The following is a 20,457-nucleotide window of genomic DNA, read 5'->3' as shown; positions in this document are numbered from 1 at the left end:
CATCGAGTCACGCGATATCTACAGTTAATGGCTTCTCTGCTGTATGTGGTGGAGAAAAGCAACCTGACAATAAGGTCAGGACAGGGCAGGAGATGTCAAATCAAGCAATAATTTTCCAGGTAATTCGGTCGGAAATGCATTGTTGCGGAGCTGCAGCCATAAAATGACAGCTAGTGAGGATTGAGGATGCAGAAGTTTTTTTTCTTGCCTCAGCTGATAGGTGTTACACTAAAGAGTACAGATGCTGTTAATTTAACTGAAGATAATGGCTTGAACTGTACAGTGAGACAGGAGAACTTTATGAAACTTTCTATGATAGATGTGAATTTTCTGTGATAATACTCAACTGCTAAATAAGCTATGCAAAAAGTCCTGTAAGGCTATTATTGCTCAGTCAGACAAAACCTTATAGTTGGACCTACACAGACTTGTTTGCTTATCAGATGAACTTCCACACACTTGGCACTGACTGACTATCTTTTTATAGTCCTACCTCTGAACTGTAGTTACCTGCAAAACTTTACTTGACTCAACATCCTCTGTCTTGTTGTAACCTTATCATTGTGCTGTTTTTCTCCACCATGTATATAAATCTTGCAGCTCTTAGAACTACAAACTGTTTCCTGTTTGCTTGGTAAGATTTTATCATGCCATCTGATGTACCGGTGAACTAAAATGAACTAATGTCTTACATGTATTTGCTAACTGAGAGCAAAAAAAAAATGTAGTTCATTGTTGCAGGCAACGTGTTGAAGGAACTTGTTGAACCTAACGGCGCTGTGATTTTCACTCGCTGCTTCCAGCTTGGTGATCCTACTATTAGTACACTGGAGTTGTGGGGTGCTGAATACCAGGAGAATGATGCATTTTTATGTCGTCCAGAAGATGTGCCGTTAACGCAGCAGATAGCTAACCGAGAGAGGTGCCCCATCAACTTTGTTGGTACTGTTCTTGACAATGGAAAGGTGGGATTTTATACTTATTTCTCATCCAGAATAAATGTTTTAATTAACTAAGATACCTTTCTTGGAATACCGGAAGAGAACAAGTAAGCACAGATACACTCTCCAAAGCCAAACAGCTGCAAATGAAAATATCGAAACTTCAACCAATGTACGGAAATATCTCTAGTTTTATGCAGTTTCAAAGAAACTTTTATCTCATGTCAGTTTAATGTCCAGAGTACTTCTTTCCTTATTCATATAAAAATAAATAATTATGACTGTGTTTTGAATTAATGTATACACAACATACTAATTTATCACGCAAGTATGATATTTCACGGGAATGTATATACAAATTCTACCTTTAGTGTCTTTACTTGAGGTTATGCATAATGACATGTGTTGATCCATATGATGAGGCTCAGTTTTTTTTTTTTTACAGAAGTTACAGGTACACCATTGTGTGGTTTCTTGTGTCTGCTGTTAAACAAAAACAATGTTGAGTAGAGCACATATTCAGCAAACTAGCAGGCTCTTCACAATTGTGCAAATAAATCTGTTGTTCCTCCAGTAAATTGACCTTTTTGTGCTGTGATGGATACTAGGGATTTTTTGTGTTTTCCGATCTGCAAATATGTAGCTATTGATTGATTCTAAATGCATCAAAATGTTGGAGAAAGTCTTCTTCAAAAATTATTCTTGTCTGTCCTGTATAATATGCAGAACAATTTTCAAATCTGACTTAAGTGTCCACCATTATTTCATTTTTTTTATCTGTGTATGCTCATGTGTATTAGCGAAGGATTCTAAGCCAGTGAAAAACTTCAACACCTAATACAATACCTTGTAATTATTAGAGCTCACCCCTTGTTTCAAACTAGGTTATGTTGTCATATTGGTAAGAAATACCTCTATAATGGATTTTTATTGCAATTTTTATATATGCACTATAGATCATGTAAAAAGGACACATCTAAATGTCATGAAAACCTGAACATCTATTGGTCGTTCCACCGTATACAAAATGTCATCATGCATATTTAAAATATAGTTATTTTGTGTCTACAAGCAGAATTTATACTGGGTGTGTGTCTGAAGCGTTGTAATGCATATTTTCTCTGGTGTTTCAACAGATATTTGCAATTTCATTTTTGCTATGTGTAGCTGAGTCAGCCCTAACGCATACTGCTCACCATTCATCCTTTCATACGTTCCTGTGTGTTGCACTGCACCCCGTGTCAATGGATAATGTCCTCACTGGAGCACTTGAATCAGTCCGTAACTACCTAATTCTTCAAAATAGAGATTTGGCTTTTCAGTTTCCTCTTATGCTCCCAAAGCTTTTTCATTCTTTGTGACCTGGCTGCCCTTTGCTCATTATTTATGGTGTATTTATGTTTTCATTTTAATTTATGTTTTCATTTTAATAATGTTAGTTTAAGTCTCGAGTCTCTTATCCTCAGAATGACTTTACAGTCGTTGTTTTCAGTTTGTTGCATTGTTTTATTCAACTCTTCAAAATCATCCTGGACGTCTGTGGACCATTGATTCTTGGCTTCGTTTTTCCAAAAGTAGTTGAACAGTTGTTTAACTAGTCTGATTTCTGGCAATCTTGATATTTGACAGAAAAAGGCAAGCCTCCTTTTCACATTACATGTGTTACTGATTGATTACCCCAATACACCACTTTCTTAGGCAGCAGTCTCCATTGCTCTTCAATTTCTTGTTTTTATGTTGAAGATTGTTCTAATGATTCTTCTCTCATTATCTGTTGTTGATTTAGTGATCAACTAATGTTTCATTTGTGTAAATTGCTTCAGGTTTAACAACAGAATAGCAGTGTTTGAATCTGGCGTTCATTGAGAGGGGTTTCTTCTTGTTGGTTAGCCAGGTGTTTTGTTGTGCCCATTTCAGTTGAGTTGTTCTGCATCCTATAGAGGCTTCCGTGGTAGAGTTCCAGGTCATGATTTCAACAAAAATTAGATCTTATTTACAGTCTTATTTGTTTGTTATTGCTCAGTCGTACAGCTAGTGTTTCAGCCTTGAAAACTGGCATCATTTCCTTTTTTGTTCTAATGAAATTTACTCTCCAACTTCTGCTGCTACTTAGCTCCTCAACCCCATCCCCCACCACAAGTACTTCAGTTTTAAGTTAAGCCTCTTCCAGGTTTTTGCAAATTGTGCAAGATTTCTGTGAATGCTAGACAACGCCAGATAACAATAGCTTTAGGAAACCCAGAAGGTTCAGTGTAAGATTGAAAGAAAGGTCTCCCACAGGTGATAGTATTAAAATCGTAATGGTAAAGAGCCGGAGCATTAGCATCAAAGTGACAAAGTGTGAAGTGCTCATGAAAAGCAGTGAAGCCCACATAAAGTAAATACAGAAAGCTGGTTGAAACCTAAAATAGATAGCAGTGAGATTTTTGGGGAAAATAGGCAAACGGAAAACGGAGATCGTGTATTTGTCGCAGTAGACAGGAAACTCAAATCTACCAAGATAGAAATTGGCGCTGCATGTGATATTGTTTGGAGAAGACTCAGTATCAAAGGTGGGCATAAAATGATAACTGGATCTTTCTATCACCCACCAGGCCTATCTCCTCATGTAACCGAAAACTTACAAGAAAACCTCAGTTCAATTATAAGTAAGTTCCCCAATCATACTGTAATTATCAGCAGAGGCTTCAAATAATTAGGAAAAAACCAGTTTTGTTAGTGGTGGTTGTGACAAGACAACCTGTGAAACTTTAGTAAATGACTTATTTGCTGTTGTTCCTGTTGGATCGTAGGGCAACAGTAAAGACCTTCCATCTGGTTTTGTTGGCAACCAAACATTTCACTTCACTCCATGTTTTACCAGCTTTCAGAGCTTCTCCTTCCTCCATTCTTTTTCATGTCTTTTTCAGGCGGCACATCTATGTGTTCCTTGTGAGTTCCAATGCAGCGCTGCCTTTTCGACAGCTTCTTGTTGTTTGCGTATTGTGTGACCAATCCACCTCCATTTTCTATCCTTTATTTGCTCGTGGATTGGTCGCTGGTTTGTCATCTCCCGCAATTCGTCATTTGATATAACATCTGGCCACCTCGCATTTATAATTTGCCGAAGACACCGGTTTGCGAAGACTTGCAGCTGGTTTACAGTCATGTGTGTTACCTTCCAAGTTTCGCGACTATACAGGAGGACTGACTTCTCGTTGCTATTGAAAAAGTGCAGCTTAGTTCGTCTCAAGGTGTTCTTATTACGCCAGACAGGGTACAGTTGTACAAAGGCTCCATTTGCCTTCCATATTCGACTCTTTACATCCTCTTCGGCTCCTCCATCTTTACAGGTGGTACTTCCTATATACAGGGTGTTCAGAAAATGTCTGAAACGCTTGTCATGATGTTGTAGGGCAGATTCTACTGGGACATAAATGTTTAGAAAAAAATGCGATACGTTGCGCCGTTTCTGAGTTATTTAGCATTGAAGTTAGCCAATCGGGGCATCGCGCGCTCACATTCAGGCGGCCTGCCAGGGGCGGTGTTACCTAACGAGTGCTTTGTTTGGTTAGCAGAAACTTGAATGCGCGCGCGCAACGACCTTATTGGCTAACTTCAATGCTAAATAACTTGGAAACGGCACAACGTATCGCATTTTTTTCTTAACATTTATGTCTCGGTACAATCTGCCCTATAACATCATGACAAGCGTTTCAGACATTTTCTGACCACCCTGTGTACAAAGGAGTCTGCTTGTTCCAATTCCTTTCCAAACACTGATAGCTTTGCTTGTTTTCAGATCACATTCTCATTTCCTTAGTTTTCTGAACATTTATTTTTTTAAGTCCTGCAATTTCTGCTTCCTCTTTCGGTCTTTCCAGCTTTTCTTTCATGTCATGCAATCTTTGTGAGAGCAGACAGATATTGTCAGCAAGTCAAGGTCTTGAAGCCTGTCCTGCATTCTCCACTGAATACCTCTTCTCCTACCATCAACAACTCTTTTTCATTACACTGTCCAGCACCAACAAGAACAAAAACAAGGTAGGTGACAGAATACATCCCTGTCTCACTCCAGCATTTGTGTGGATAGATTCTGTAAGTTTCCCATTGTGTAGCACCCTACATTCATATCCATCATACATGGCTTTAATAATATTTATTATCTTTGATGGTATTCCATATTCTTCCAAGGTATGCCACGTAACTCTTCTATTAAGAGAGTCAAATGCCTTTTCAAAATCAATAAATGTAAGGTAGAGTGTTTTCTGCCATTCTGCACTCTGCTCAAGTATTATACGCAGTGTGTTGATGAGATAGACACAACTTCTGTGATCTCTAAACCCAGCTTGCTCTTTTCTCAGTCGTGCCTTGACTAAGTCCTTGATACAGTTTAGCTTCAATCTACAGAGTACTTTACTTGGTACAGATAGGAGGGTGATGCCTTGCCAGTTATTACAGTTGGTAGTATCCCTTTTCTTTGGCAACTTAATAATCAGCCCTTCTTTCCAATCCTTTGGTATTTTCTCTTCTTACCACATCTTCTCAAACAATGGATGCAGTAGATTGACAATGGTGTCAATGTCTGCTTTTAGCACCTCAGGTGCAATATTACCCATTCCTGGAGCCTTCCCATTCTGTATCTGTTTGAGAGCTATTTTAATTTCAGTCTTAGGTAGTGTGTTTACATTGATTCTGTCACTGGCATCTGGAAAATTCCATTGCCTCTCCCTCTCTTCCGGTTGCTCTCTGTGTAATCTCTCCATCTTCTGAGTTGGTCTTCTTTTGTTGCCAACAGTTGACGCTCCTTGCTTTTCACAGGTCTGTTCTTGTTGAAACCTTTTTTGGACAACATTCTAGTGATGCAGTGCAGTTCTTTTGCATCACCCCTTGCTGCGGCTGTCTCTGCTCTCAGAGCTTGCTCATCCATCCACTTTCTCTTATCATTCCCCACACTCCTCTTTATTTGAGAGTCAGTAGCTGCATACTCAGCTTGCATTTGAATTTTCTGCTGTCTTGTTTTACTCATATTTAATTTTGCCTTAATCTCCTTCCAACAGCTGATCAAATTCCATGTATTCTCAGACATCCAATCTTTCTTCAAATGGTTTTTAAAGCCAAGGACCTGTTTGCTCACATTGCAATAGACGTCCTTAATCTGACTCCATGTATCAGCAACACTATTTTCATAATTTTCCTGTGCTTCTTGGAGTGCTTCGTAGCAGGTCCTTAGCTCAATACAGAAAGCTTCTTGTTTTGCTGTTATTCTAAGTTTCCCCACATCATATTTTTTGTTCTGTTGTTCGATCTTTCTATTTGTAGCCATGATATTTAGTCTAAAATTTGGAACAATAAGGTGGTGATCACTGCCAACATCAGCCCCACATTTATTTCTCATGTTCATCAGTGTCCTACTAAATTTTTTGCTTAGCGCTATATGATCTATTTGGTTTTCCCTTCTGCAATCAGGGGATATCCATGTAACCTAGTGGCAATTCTTGTGTGGTAATAATGTACCTCCAGTTACCAAATCATGACTGGCACAGAAATTTGAAAACATATCCCCATTTTCATTCATTTCTCTGATACTTTGGACTCCCTTTACATGCTGTAGGCCTTCATTGTTCTTTCCGATTTTTGCATTCAGGTTTCCCATAATAATCAAGATGTCTCTCTTACTGGTACTTTTAATGGTGTCACTTAAGGACAGGTAAAACTCTTTTTTTTCTGTTCAGTATCTGAGGTTTCTGTAGGAGTATAGCATGGGATGACTGTGACATTTCGAATGTTTGTCCTAAAATGTGCGGTCAGTAGTCTTTGTGAAACTGGTTTCCATTCCATAAGGCTCTTTTTCGCTCCTTTGGTTAACAAAAGTCCAACTCCATTTCTGTGCTCTGCATCCTCTCCAGCGGGTCCAGAGTATAAAAAGGTGTATCCATCTTGTGTTTGGATTTCTCCAAAGTCTTGTCATCTCACCTCACTAAGTCCGAGAATGTCCAACCTGTAACTTGTCATCTCCTTTGTAACCTGTTTCAGTCTACTGGCTTCTCTCACTGTTTTAATATTCCAGAAACCTACTTTAGTTGTCCTTTTCATGCCAAAGGTCGTCATATTTGAGTCCGTCTGGCTGTTCTTTTCTGCTGTTTCTTCAATCATTTGTTTTTGGGAGTGCCGGTGATTGTCCCACAGCTCCCTAGTCTGGTGGTGGGGCTGCCACCTAAGAGCCTCCAGACTTGCCCGATTTTCTTTTAAGGGTTTACTCTCCTAGGGCGGCTGTGGGACAATCCCTATATTATGATTTGAGATGGCAGGAAAAGGACAGACTTGGGATAGGTGAAAAGGACCAGTGGGCTGTTGTGGGACACACTTCGTCTGGCTCCTCCCCCTCGGCCAATCCAGCATGAGTGACCCTGCTGGTAGCTAAGCTACCGCCAGTATAGCCCCCAGGATCCAGAGCACACAAACCTCCTTGCCTGCACAGACAGTGCTACTGTAAGGCAGTGTCCCCTGAGGAGGAGAATCTGAAAATCACCTAGAACAGATAGCCAGGTTGCAAGTCTTATTTCAGATGATGCCATATTGGGCAACTTGCGTGTCAGTGATGATGATGGGATGATGAGGACAACACAACACCCAGTCCATGGTCGGAGAAAATCTCCAACTTGGCCGGGAATTGAATCTGGGCATGGTAGCAAACAGGTTACCACTCAGCTAAGCAGACAACTAAAACAAGCAGAAAGATAGATATATTCAGGAAACTAGATAAAAAAAACAGTAGCATCATATCTCAATAAGGGACTTGAAACTTCCAGGACAGGGCAGGAGCATGTAGAGAAACTCTGTCTCAAGTTTAAAAGGAAAGGTCATCATGCACTGGATTGATATCTACCCAGAAGAACAGTTCATAAGGGAAGGGAACCTCCATGGTATACAACCACTGTGAAGAAACTTCCAAAGAAACAGAGATTACTGCATAATAGATGTAAAACAATGTGTAAGGCTATAGATAGAGAGATGCTGCATGAAACGTGTTTGGCTGTCAAAATGCCTTCAGTGACTGTCGTAGCAAAGCATTGTCAAGTGATCTTTCACAAAAACAAAACAAAAAATTCTAGTTGTATGTAAAGGATGTTAGTGACACCAAAGTTAGCGTATTTACTCGAATCTAAGCCGCACTTTTTTTCCGGTTTTTGTAATCCAAAAAACCGCCTGCGGCTTAGAATCGAGTGCAAAGCAAGCGGAAGTTCTGAAAAATGTCGATAGGTGCTGCCACAAAAAAGGTGGAAGACGAGCTTTTTTTCTCCGCCCCGAGTTTCGAACACTGCATTTTCATACATTATCCAACAAAGTAAATACAAATTCCATATTGCTCATCTTCAAATGTAGCAGAATTTCAATGTACTACAAAAATCCGACTGGCAAGACTGTTTGGGATGTTTGTCAATATGGTCAACTCTACGTTCTGAATTTTTTCCTACCTGTGAGAAGAGATGGTTGCTAATAGGAACCTGATGAACTGTGAATCACATGCATTATTCTCTTCACCATAAGAATAATACGAATATAAACATTTTGCCATGTATTCTTCCGTGTTTGCTGCTATCTCCTTTAAATCCTGTCTGCCTAATAAACTACGAAACTAGAGTGAGACAACAGCAAACGCGGAAGAATATACGTATCGTGACATGTTTATATTCGTATTATTCTTATGCCTAATAGTGATACAGTCAGAAATGAAGCACGGCAACTGACTAGATTTTTAAATCTAAGATGACTCTAATTTCTGTGCAAAATTTGATGTACTAAAGAAGCGGCCGCAAAGATTTTCAAACGGAGAAAAATTTTCGCCTAATTCTCGTTCAGAACATGTTCTATCATACGCAGTCTATTATTTGGTTCTTGTTGATCATTATCAAAGAAAACAGCAGTCTAAGTAACAACAAATAGCAGTCTCTTGCCATTGTAAGCGGCGGTAGTGCGCATAAAAGAAAGCCATGCCGCGAGCGGCGACGGGCCGTAAACACTCACTATCAGAATGCGACAAACAATGCATGACACAGTACAGTAATGCATTTTCAGCTTAGAGTGACATAAACACCTATAACAAAGAAAATGGCACTTATCAGATCAAAGCAAAATAAGCAATCGATTCAAACCAGAAGAAGCATGTGAAAAAGGAAGGGTACCCATATAAATACGGACGGAGCGCCTGACGCATAGCAATGGCTACCTGGTAAAGCTTAACTGCTAAGCTTATGACTCGAACCAAACTACTGTAGTTGTATCGTCACTCATTCGACCTAAATCGTGTCTCATATTACAATGGACCAACTTTGTTTCGATTTGGAGGTGCGGCCTAAAACTTTTCTCTCCCCTTGAATTTTGATTCTCAAATTTCAGGTGCGGCTTAGATTCGGGAAATTTTATTTATTTATTTATTTATTTATTTATTTTTTTTTTTTTTTCCTTTATTTCGAGTCTCATTTTTCAGGTGCGGCTTAGATTCGAGTAAATACGGTAGTGTCCAGTAACTGAAATTAAGGGCAGCAAAGCGAAAGCTGAAATGCTTAACTCAATTTTCAAATGTTCCTTTACAAGGGAAAACTCTGGAGAATTGCTTCAGTTTAAACCTTGTACCACTGAAAAGATGAATGAAATAAATATTAGTGTCAATGGTGTTGAGAAAGAGCTGAAATCATTAAAACTGAACAAAGCTCCAGTCTACGATGAAATCCCTGTCAGCAGCAGCAGAATTTGTTGCTGATTTAGCCCCTTTTTTTTTTTTTTTTTAAACTATAATCTACCATAGATCCCTTGAACAGGAAACCCCACTAAGTTCTTGGAAAAAGCCACAGGTCACCACCATCTACAAGAAGGGTAGTAGAAGTGATCCACAAAACTATCATCCAATATCCTTGACATAAATTTGTTCTAGAGTCTTACAACATATTGTGAGCTCAAACATAATAGAATGACCTCAGTACCAACCAGCGTGGATTTCGAAAACACCAATCATGTGAAACCCAGCTTGCACTTTTCCCACATGACATACTGGAAGCTTTGGATCAAGGAAATTGGGTAGATGCAGTATTTCTTAGTTTCCGAAAAACGTTTGACTCATTACCACACCCACGGTTATTGTCAAATGTACGATCATATTGGGCATCAAGTGAAATTTGTGACTGAATTGAGGACTTTTTGATAAAGAGGACATGCATGTTATCTTGTATGGAGAATTATCATTATATGTTGAAGTAACTTTGGGTGTGCTCCAGGGAAGTGTGTGGCGACCCTTGCTGTTCATGTTCTGTATTAATGACCTTGTGGACAATATTAATAGTAAAATCAGTCTTTTTGTGCAGATGATGCAGTTATCCATAACAAAGTACTATCTGAAAGAAGCAGCATAAATATTCAGTCATATATTAATAAGATTTCAACATTGTGCAGAGATTGGCAGCTTTCTCTAAATGTTTGGAAATGTAAAATTTTGCAGCTCACAAAATGAAAAAAACGTAGTATCCTATGACTATAATATCAGTGAGTCACTGTTGGAATCGGCCAACTCATACAAATACCTGGGTGTAACACTTTGTAGGGATATGAAATGGAATGAACATAGGTTCAGTTGTGGGGAAAGCAGGTGGTAGACTTCAGTTTATTGGTAGAGGGAAGTGCAATCAGTCTACAAAAGAGATTGCTTACATATTACTTGTGTGGCTGGTTATAGAATATTGCTCAAGTGTGTGGGATTCATACCAGATGGGAATAACAGGGGATACTGAAAGTATACAGAGAAGGGCAGCTCGAATGGTCATGGTTTTGTTTAATCCATGGGAGAGTGTCACATTGATATTGAAGGAACAGAACTGGGAGACTCGTGAAGATAGATGTAAACTATCCCAAGAAAGTCTATTAACAAAGTTTCAAGAACTGGCCTTAAATAAAGGCTCTAGGTATATATTACAATCCTCTACGTATCGCTTTCATAAGGATTGTGAGGACAAGATCAGAATAATTACTGCACGCACGGAAGCATTCAGACAATCATTCTTCCCGCACTCCATATGTGAATGGAACCAGAAGAAACCATAATAACTGGTACAATAGAACTTACCCTCTGTCATGCACCTCATGGCGAATTGCAGAGTACAGATGTAGATGTAGATGCAAATCGCATGACTTTCTCCAAAGTGCAGCAAAAAGTGACGTTGAGACACCATGCCCCAGTTGACAGCCAATTTGGATTTTGAATGGTTCAGACAGTTCACCTTTAAGTTTAACTTTTGATGTTTCTGATTTGGTATTCTGATAGGCTTATTGTGCACACACACACACACACACACACACACACACACACACACACACACACACACACACACACAGAGTATATATTGGCTCAGATTACTGCAAACCAATAAGTATGTATGATCCTATCCTGCACCACATTCGCAAAGTTAGTGGCATCTCTTCTGCTGTCTGTAATCCTTCAGGGGACTTTGCTCTCCACAGCTCAGTTTGGCGAGCTTTTGTTGAAGTTGAAATTGTTGCTCTTGTTAGAAGGAAACTTTTCCAGAATTCAAGTTGTGATGACTAAGCATAAGTTGAAAACAATGGATGACTCTTGATGTATACTGTCAAACTCATTTCTGAAGTCAATAAAAGTGATGACCTAAACTCTTGTTCCAGGCTATATGATGTTTCGTTATGCACATAAGACTGACAGTCTGATGCGACAGTGTCTTTCTGGTCAAAATCCTCCTTGATATTCTCAAAGTTCTCAGTCCAGTTGTTCCTGAATCCTCATGTATGCAGTCCTAGATAAAATATTTTACGTAATATCAAGTAGAGATACCCTCCAATAGGTATTGGGGCTCAATCACTTGCGTTCTTTGTACAGTGGGTGGATTGTTGCTGTTTTCAACTCTCTGGGCACTTTCTCAGTATTCGAGTAGTGTATGAAGTGTTTACGTAGATTTTGAAGGGTATGTTCATTTGCCCCTTCCATAGGTCTGCAACCATTCGATTCTCTCACGCTGCTTCGTAGTACCTGAGTGAACTAACTGCTTTGATAATTTTGTTGTTAATCTGGTGGTATAACCTTTTCCAGTAGAGTTTTATTTCTTGGAGGAAGACCAAACTCTTGGTTCTTTTGATTTCTCCGAGTTGAATAATGCTTTAAAGTAGGTGCTCTTTCGAGTCCTTACACTTGAGTAACTGTTTGAACATATTGGCCCTAATTCTGACATTTTTCTCAAGTGTTGTGTGCCATTTTTCCATTTTTATTGTTCATCATAGGAGTGAGATCAATATACTTTGATATTGTCTAAATGTTTTGTAATAGTCCCTTGTTTTATGTTGGTCTGAATGCTTTGTCTATGGTTGTTGGTATTTCATTTTGGTGATTTATTTTAATTCTTCTAATTTTCTTGGTCATTTGTCTTCTCGGAATTTTTCAGTTTTCTATTGTTGTTTGCTTAACAGTTACTTGTGCCTTTTATTTAATTGCTTTGTCACAATTTTCATTCCACCAGGCATGTTTATTTCTGTCTTTATTTTTTATTGTGACCAGTTTCTTCAGCTACATTTTACGGTTAATGTATTGTCTTGCCACATTTGTCACTTAAAGGTGTTTCAGATCTCTCCCGATATACTGTATTATTTGTAAATAACTAGTTGTAATAATTCCTCCTCTTGTTGGAATGGTTTGTGTTTCTTTTTTTGGTGTTAACTTTATTTTTATTTTTGAGGTTTAATGATCCGAGTCCATATCTATCCCATGGAGGACTTTCATTTGGCAAATTTCTTTGTGGTAATTTTTATCCTTGCATGTGCAATCAATCTGGAACTACCTCAGCTTTACTTTTTGGTATTTTCAGATAGTTAGTTTGTTCTATCTTCTCGTAAATCTTGTGGTTTCCAGTATAAGTACATAGTCAACACCCTGCTTATCTTGGTGTCACTTTGTATGATGTTCTTAAAATTTTGTTCAATGATACTTCCTGTGTTTATTCAGTAGAGTACTATCATATTAGTCTGATATGATATTTGGTTTAGCAGTTTATATTATAAGGAGAACAGGAAAACATGAAAACCAGAATTAGTTCAGCAGCAACTGAGTAGCATTGCTGAGAGGTGGTGGCATACCAGCATCCCGGCAAGGTGAGGTGATGTGAGGAGAGGAAGTGTGACCAGTTAATGTGTGAGGGTGTAACAAGTACAGCTAAACATTTCAATAAACTGAATATCAAACTAAACTAATTTACAATCTGTCGGATGGTCACATAAAATTTCACTTTGAATAACATCTTGTTTGCACTGGGTAGCACACAAATGATTTCCATTTACTCTGGGCATCACATGACATACTTGTTGAGTATTTGGTTGTTCAGAGAAGTGCCATAAAAATGTGCCTGACAACTCCTAGGAGAAGGACACAGTATATACATACATGTGAGACAGCATCTTATGTACAGATGAGTAGGTACAGAGTTTTGTTCTTTTTATACTCTACTGATGGTTTGACTGTCATTGTTTTAGGTCATTCTCTCAGAGGAAGAGGATCCTGAGGACACAAAATACTTGGATGGTACATACACATCATCAGATGTTCGACACCCCGTTGACCTGGAACTGGAGTTGGTGTTAGGAAAGATGCCAAGAAAAGTAAGTAAACATTGCATCACAGTTTTTAGATTGCATTTATTTAAAATAGGCCCTCCAAGATCCTGTTTGTTGACTGGTTTGTGGTTACCTTGAGTCAACCCCTAATATCGCCAAACTGTTTAATTCTTGTGAGTTATATATTTCTTAAATCATCAAAACTGAACACTAGTTTGTCCCTGGCACAAAAAGGAATTGAGAACTTGAAGAGGAGAATTCACTAGATAAAATTGAACAACTAACTATTACTTAGCTCCATGAGGTCGAAATTTCTTCCAGGAGTGGTAGTTCCGCAAGGTATACAGGAGAAATTCTGTGAAATTTGGAAGGTAGGAGGTGAGGTAATGGTGGAATTAAATCTGTGACAGCAGATTGTGAGTTGTTCTTGGATAGCTCATTCAGTAGAGCACTTGTCTGCAAAAGACATGTCCAAAGCTGAAAAAGACATTCCTGGTCTTCTCAACTGCAAGTTATTTTGTCAGGGATGAAAGAGGGACTGGTTTGGAAAGGACGAGCAGGCCACTCTGGCACCTGGTCGATGAGGGCGAGGGGCGACTAGGTGTGCAGCCTCGTGTGTAAACTTTGCAGTTAAAAACTGTAAACACAGGCAAGTAATCACTAACCATGTCACATAATGAGAGGTGTGTACTGAGATGTGACATGTCAGTTCTGATAAAAGGATATTTCACATCTCCTGAGCCTTCGTAACAATGAAAGATGTTAGCAAGATTTGAAGAAAGTTTATTTCATTAGTAATTAAGTTTTGGGCATCACACTGTGGTAGGAATGATTTGTGATACGTGCAGGTTTGATGAAAGATGCAGGTGCATCACATCTACAAGGCAGGACAGTGAGTTAGTGTTGTCATCTGTTGTGGGGCCGCTGGTTCCTTGATGTCACAGCTTGGAGGTATTTTGCTGTGACAGAGAAAACATTAGTCATGACAAAAATCTAAGCAGCGTGACAAACAAAAAATCCGGACAACGGTCAGTTGAATCTTGTGTGAACTAAGATAATGTAAAGATCAGTCATAATAACATATTTTGAAGCCTGTGAAAGTTACTATGAATGGAAGTAATGAATTCGTGTACTAAGAACAGCTAATGCAGCAGTTCAAGGGGACATTCTTCGGGATTATTTCAGTAGTTTGGAAGAAAATCCACTCTCTCTTTCAGCACCCAAACAATGCAAGGGGAGAAGAAGTCTATGAAACTCGGTTATTTGGCCCTGCCTTGCAGATCTGAATTGACAAAACATAAGAATGGGAAACTACAAGCAATTTTATTAGTACATGACATAATCGAGGCCAACGGGGTGACAGGTCATAATTTCCAGTAATCACACTTTCTCGACCACATTTCACTTCAGTACAGACCCTTGTGGCCAGTACGGTGATACACTGAAAGAGTGAGGTTCAAACTCCTGCCTGGCTACCTTTACAGTGTGGTAGAAATTCAGATTGAGACAGCCCATTTAGGATGCCTGTGGGACTGTGCTGTTGGATCTGCATCACTTTTGGAGTTTTGTCCCAGTGTGAGGACAGTCAGGTGTTATCTTTCATGACAAGTGCCCTCTTAAGGAGGACTGCAGTTGTCCGTCTGCTCCGAGATGGCACAAGGCCCAGCATTGAAGTTCAAACTGCAGGTGTTGCGACATTGCCCCAGTAGATTCCATGTCTTTGGCCCCTGAAAGAAGTTTATGTTGTGAAACCTTTTCAACTCCTCGTGAGTTGTTCAGAGGTGGCTGTGTGTATTTTGCTACTGCTGCCACACTGCTAGGAACATTCTGAGTTTTCCTGCTTGCATGTCAAAATACAACTACAGTAATGTGTTTCCTGTAACACATTTAATGTCTTGTAAATGATTTGTGTGTGTAACTTTTCAATCTGCCCATGCAGGTTGTGTCGCTTGTAAGCTCAATAGTGTCTGTGACTCTGAGTCTTCACAAATTTTGTTTTTAAACTTTTTCTAGTCTGTCGTTGTTTTGATCTTCAACCCACGCAAGCCTTTTCTTCTCTGCGTGACTACTGCACCCTACGTTCACTTTAACCCGTCTGCTGTAGTCAACTATTGATCTCACTCTAAAACTGTTAGCTTGTACACTTCTGACCGTTGCAAAATTGGCAACGCCTCGGGGTTTCAGGATGACTTCTGTCAGCTTTAAGTTTCGCCACAAAGTTTTGCTCCCCATGTCGATTCAGTACCTCCTCATTAGGTACTCGGTCTACCTTCTAATCCTTCCATATGGCAACATTTCAAAAGTTTATATTGTCTTCTTGAATAAAATCTTCTTGGTTTTCAGGTCATGTCAATTCCAATAAAACTCTCAAGCTTTCAGTGGCTAGCTCTGCAATTGTCATCAGGTTGAAGACTATGTTTTTCATTTTTTCTTCATACTAAAACAATTTCCAACTGATTATAATCATAAAAAAAAAAAATTTGAGAAGTGTTGGAGTCACAGAACAAAAAATCAGGACTTAAAGGACAGAAATCACAATCTCTGCAATAACTTCCAATTTATTAATTCCTGTAAGTATCAGCTCACAAAAACTGGGGAAAATACTCTTATGACTGTAGACCATTAATATGAGAATATTATGAAAAGGATAGTTGCTACTCAGCATATAGCAGAGATGCTAAGTGGCAGATTGGCATAACAGAAAGACTGTTGAAAGAGCATGGACCATTAAGATGTCGTCAGTCGGTCACCCTCAAAACACATGTAAAATTAATATTCAGAGCTTCACAGTCAGTGATTAATAAATATTTTTCATTTGTTTTTCATCTCGCTGGTTTTTCTCGCTTAATTCTATGCAGTTCTTCTATGTAACGCGATATTGCTATGACTTGAAAGTGGGGCACCACACGTTCCTCCAAAAAGGACAGACCATTTTCCTGCTGTACTGTTCCTTGACCTCAGCTGGTGCTTCATCTGTGACAACCTATCTGCATCTCTCTCTTTTGAAAATAATTTATTATCTGGCACAGTCACATTTATTTCTAGCAAAATAACTGGATAAGTCTGGCATCGACCATTGATGTTTATGTGTAGCTCCAGGTGATAGGTGGAATGGTGTGTGTGTGTAAAATATCATGATAAGTATAAAAATGTGCACCACTTGTGAACTCATTGTGGTCAAGTAACAATTTATCTAGGTCTTTCTGTTTAGTGACGTAAATTTCTAATTCCTCAAAGGTTTTGAAGCATGTCCCTTCATACTTGTTGATAATACTCTGTTTATCTTAACTAAGAATAAGACCTGCGCTGACTTACTGGTCTTGTACGTACATTAGTTGAAACAAATGTCAAACGACCTACTGATTTGCCCTACATATTGTTTTTTGCAGTATTGACATATCATTTTATACACTTCAGTTGCTGAGAACTTATCTCCCCTAAGTGTTGTATGATGTTGTAACCTCAATTTCGGATTATTGGTTGTTTTAAAAGCAGCTTTAGCATTATTTTTGTTCAGTTTTACCTGACACAGCAGGTGTATTGACTGCCATCGTAATTATTTTGTGTTTACATATTCCAGACGTACTTCCAGTTGGAACAGCGACCAATATACTTCTTTTTAATTATTTTTTCTTTGATCCCATTCTGTCTTCACACCAATTTCAGAAGATTTTTGCCCTTCACTATCAGCCTACTCCCTCAGCTTTCATCTTGTTTCCCCAAACTTCATTCATTTAATCCTTTTCATGATTTTTTCCCATGTGCTTGGGTGTATTTTTGAGAATTTTTTCTGATGTATCTCTGCGTTATTTACGTATTTTTACACGCTTTTATCCTTCACCATGGATCCTTGCTCCTTCCATCTGCATCAATACAAAAGAGTTTCCTTAACCTTAGCCAGAACTAAGTCTCGCATACTGCTCCTGTGTTGTTGCTTGGCACATGGAATCCCCCCAAATGGCCTTACCATCAAATTCTTCATCTCCATGTGCCACACCTCTTTCCACAATGACCTCCATATGTTCAGATTCCACCAATCCGTAGCTCTCACCAATATAGTTCTGCAAAACCATATTAATCGGGCCCAAACCTCTTAGCAATATCTCCTCTCCATCCATAAAATTCTCCTGCTATGCAATTCCAAATTTGTGGATCCTGTATCACACATTGAAACTCTTGCTCTCCAGTAACTACAGCAATATGCACAATGTCACCTCAAAAAATTATCCACCCTGTTCACTTCCTATTCCCAGCTTGCACTGCCACTATCCACCGCCTCTACAACAACCTTCCAAACCTCCACCACATCCCCTCACAGCTGATAAATCCTGCCTCGCAAACCTACTACATGTACCCCATCCTCAAAAACTTCCATCCATCACCATACGGACTCCACCATACGGTGGAAACACTTTCTTGCCACCAACCCTACCAGTCAGACTCAACCAGAGACCAATGTTGAACTCTACATGACTCAGTTCATTTCTCCATCCAAACATGATCTACCGCCACTGACCCCCCCCACCCCCCCCCCCCCCCCATCTCCAAAAAAAAAAAAAAAAAACAAAAAAAAAAAAAAAAAAAAAAAAAAAAAAAAAAAATCACCCTCTGTAAACTTCCCACAATTTCTTAACCTCAAACCTTGCCTCACCATCGTTCCCCAGAGCCCTCAACATGCAAATTAACCTTACATCCACAGAAAGAACCGCAATTCACCACCTAAACACTGATCCTGACCTTATAATCCTATTTGCAGACATAGGCTCCACCACTGTTGTTACCGCAATTCACCACCTAAACACTGATCCTGACCTTATAATCCTATTTGCAGACATAGGCTCCACCACTGTTGTTTTGAACCACTAGGATTACCTGGCAGAAGCACTCTGCCAGCTGTCAGATTAATCTACATACAAACCCTGCCATAGTACCTCATTCCAGAAATCCAGCAGGTTCTCCAGTCTCTCCTCAAATCCTTAGTCCCATCCCAGAACCTCACCCCAGCATCCATCCCTCTCCTCACCCCTACTATTCTCTGCACTCCTACCTTCTTCATGCTTCCTAAAGTCCATAAACCCAGCAACCCAGGATGTGACATTGTGGCTGGTTATGGATGTTCCATTGTGGCTGTTTACTGTGCTTTCATAGACCAACTCCTTCGGCCTATTACCCGCAACCTACCCTCCTATGTAAAAGATACCAACTATTTCCTCCACTGACTCTGCACAGTTCCTGTTCCTTTACCACATGGTACCCTGCTCATCACTATTGATGATGCCACCTCACTTTACTCTAACATCCCTGATGCTCATGGCCTTATCACTATTGAACTCTACCTTTCCCAAAGCACAGTGGATTCCAAACCAACAACCTCTTTCCCAGTTGCAATGATCAAGTATATCCTCACTCACAATCACTACTCTGTTAAATGCATTACCTACAAATAAATCCAGGGTATGGATAAGGGCACCCAAGTGGCACCATCCTATGCCAACCGATTCATGGGGCTTCTAGAGGAATCCTTCCTAAACGAACAGTCTCCCAAACCCCTCACCTTGTTAAGATTCATTGATGACATCTTCATGATCTGGATTGAGGGTGATGACACCCAATCCACATTCCTCCAGAATCTCAACAACTTCTCCCCCACCTGCACCTAGTCCTACTCAACCCAACAAGCCACCTTCCTCGATGTTGACTTCCACCTCAAAGATGGCTACATCAGTACCTCCGGCCATATCAAACCTACTAATCACCACCAATTCCTCCACTTGACAGCTGCTACACATTTCACATCAAGAAGTCACTTACATACAGCCTAGCCATCCGTGGCTGTCACATCTGTAGTGACAAGCGGTCCTTCTCGAAATATACCAAGGGTCTCACTGAGGCCTTCACTGACCGTAATTACCCTCCCAGCATTGTAAAACAACAGATCTTCTGTGCCTTACCTCTCCAGTCACCCACCACCTTCCAAAGTCCCACCGTCCAGCCACGTAAAAGCATTCCCCTCATGGCTCAGTACCACCCAGAACTGGAGCAACTGAATCACATTCTCCACCAGGTTTTCAACTACCTCTCGTCATGTCCGTAAACAAGGAATGTTTACACACTATCCTTCCCACCCTGTTCACTGTGGTATTCTGCCGCCCAATGAACATACAAAGTATCCTCTTCCATCCCTTCAGAGGCCCTGCTCCCAAGCCCTTGCCTCAAGGCTGTAATGGACCTAGATGCAAGACCTGCCCCATACATCCTCCCACCACCACGTACTCCAGTTTGATCTCAAGCACCAGCTATCCCTTCAAAGGCACATCTACCTGTGAAACCTGTCAAATAATATACAAGTTAAGCTGCAACCACTGCGCTGCATTATACATGGGGCGTGATGACTAACAATCTGTCTACATGAATGGCCACTGACATACTGTGGCCAAGAAACAGCTCGACCATCCAGTTGCTGAACACACCACCCAACACAGCATTCTTCATATCAATGACTGCTTCACAGCCTGTGCCATCTGGATCCTTCCCATCGGCACCACCTTTTCTGAATTGCACGGGTGGGAAATCTCACTGCAATATATCCTACATTCTCATAACGCTCCTGGCCTGAACCTTCGTTAGTCATTGTTCTTACCCATCTTGCCCCCTCTCTGTTCCCTTTCCAGCACTAAACAACCCTCTATTCCACCAACGCACCCACAGTCTTATTACTTCTCTCCTTTTCCACTTACCCCCCCCCCTCCCCCTCCTCCTCACCTTCACCTCTGTCTAACCTCCAGACTTCACCTAGCTGCTCTACCCTCTCTCTGCCTCATCCCTGCATGTTCCCACAAGCAGCACTTTACTGTTCCCCGCCCCTACCCTGCTGTACCTCCCCCTCCCCACCCCGGCTTCCTCTTTACCCTCACCA

General features: G+C 40.1%; 1 protein-coding gene across 2 annotated transcripts in view; it reads left to right on the top strand.

The window, feature by feature from the left end:
* The window catches only part of LOC124621850 (phosphoribosylformylglycinamidine synthase), a 208,065-nt gene that overhangs the window by 106,274 nt on the left and 81,334 nt on the right, over positions 1-20,457 (top strand). For both annotated transcript variants that reach the window (XM_047147296.1, XM_047147297.1), the window contains 2 exons: positions 742-965; positions 13,461-13,586. In XM_047147296.1, the coding sequence (XP_047003252.1) occupies positions 742-965; positions 13,461-13,586 (350 nt within the window). The remainder of the gene's footprint in view (positions 1-741; positions 966-13,460; positions 13,587-20,457) is intronic.

The sequence above is a fragment of the Schistocerca americana genome, chromosome 7 (genome assembly GCF_021461395.2).
Source record: "Schistocerca americana isolate TAMUIC-IGC-003095 chromosome 7, iqSchAmer2.1, whole genome shotgun sequence".
In the NCBI taxonomy this organism is placed as follows: Eukaryota; Metazoa; Arthropoda; class Insecta; order Orthoptera; family Acrididae; genus Schistocerca; species Schistocerca americana.
The sequence above is the reverse complement of the archived record's forward strand: the minus strand, read 5'-3'. Positions and strand labels throughout refer to the sequence as shown.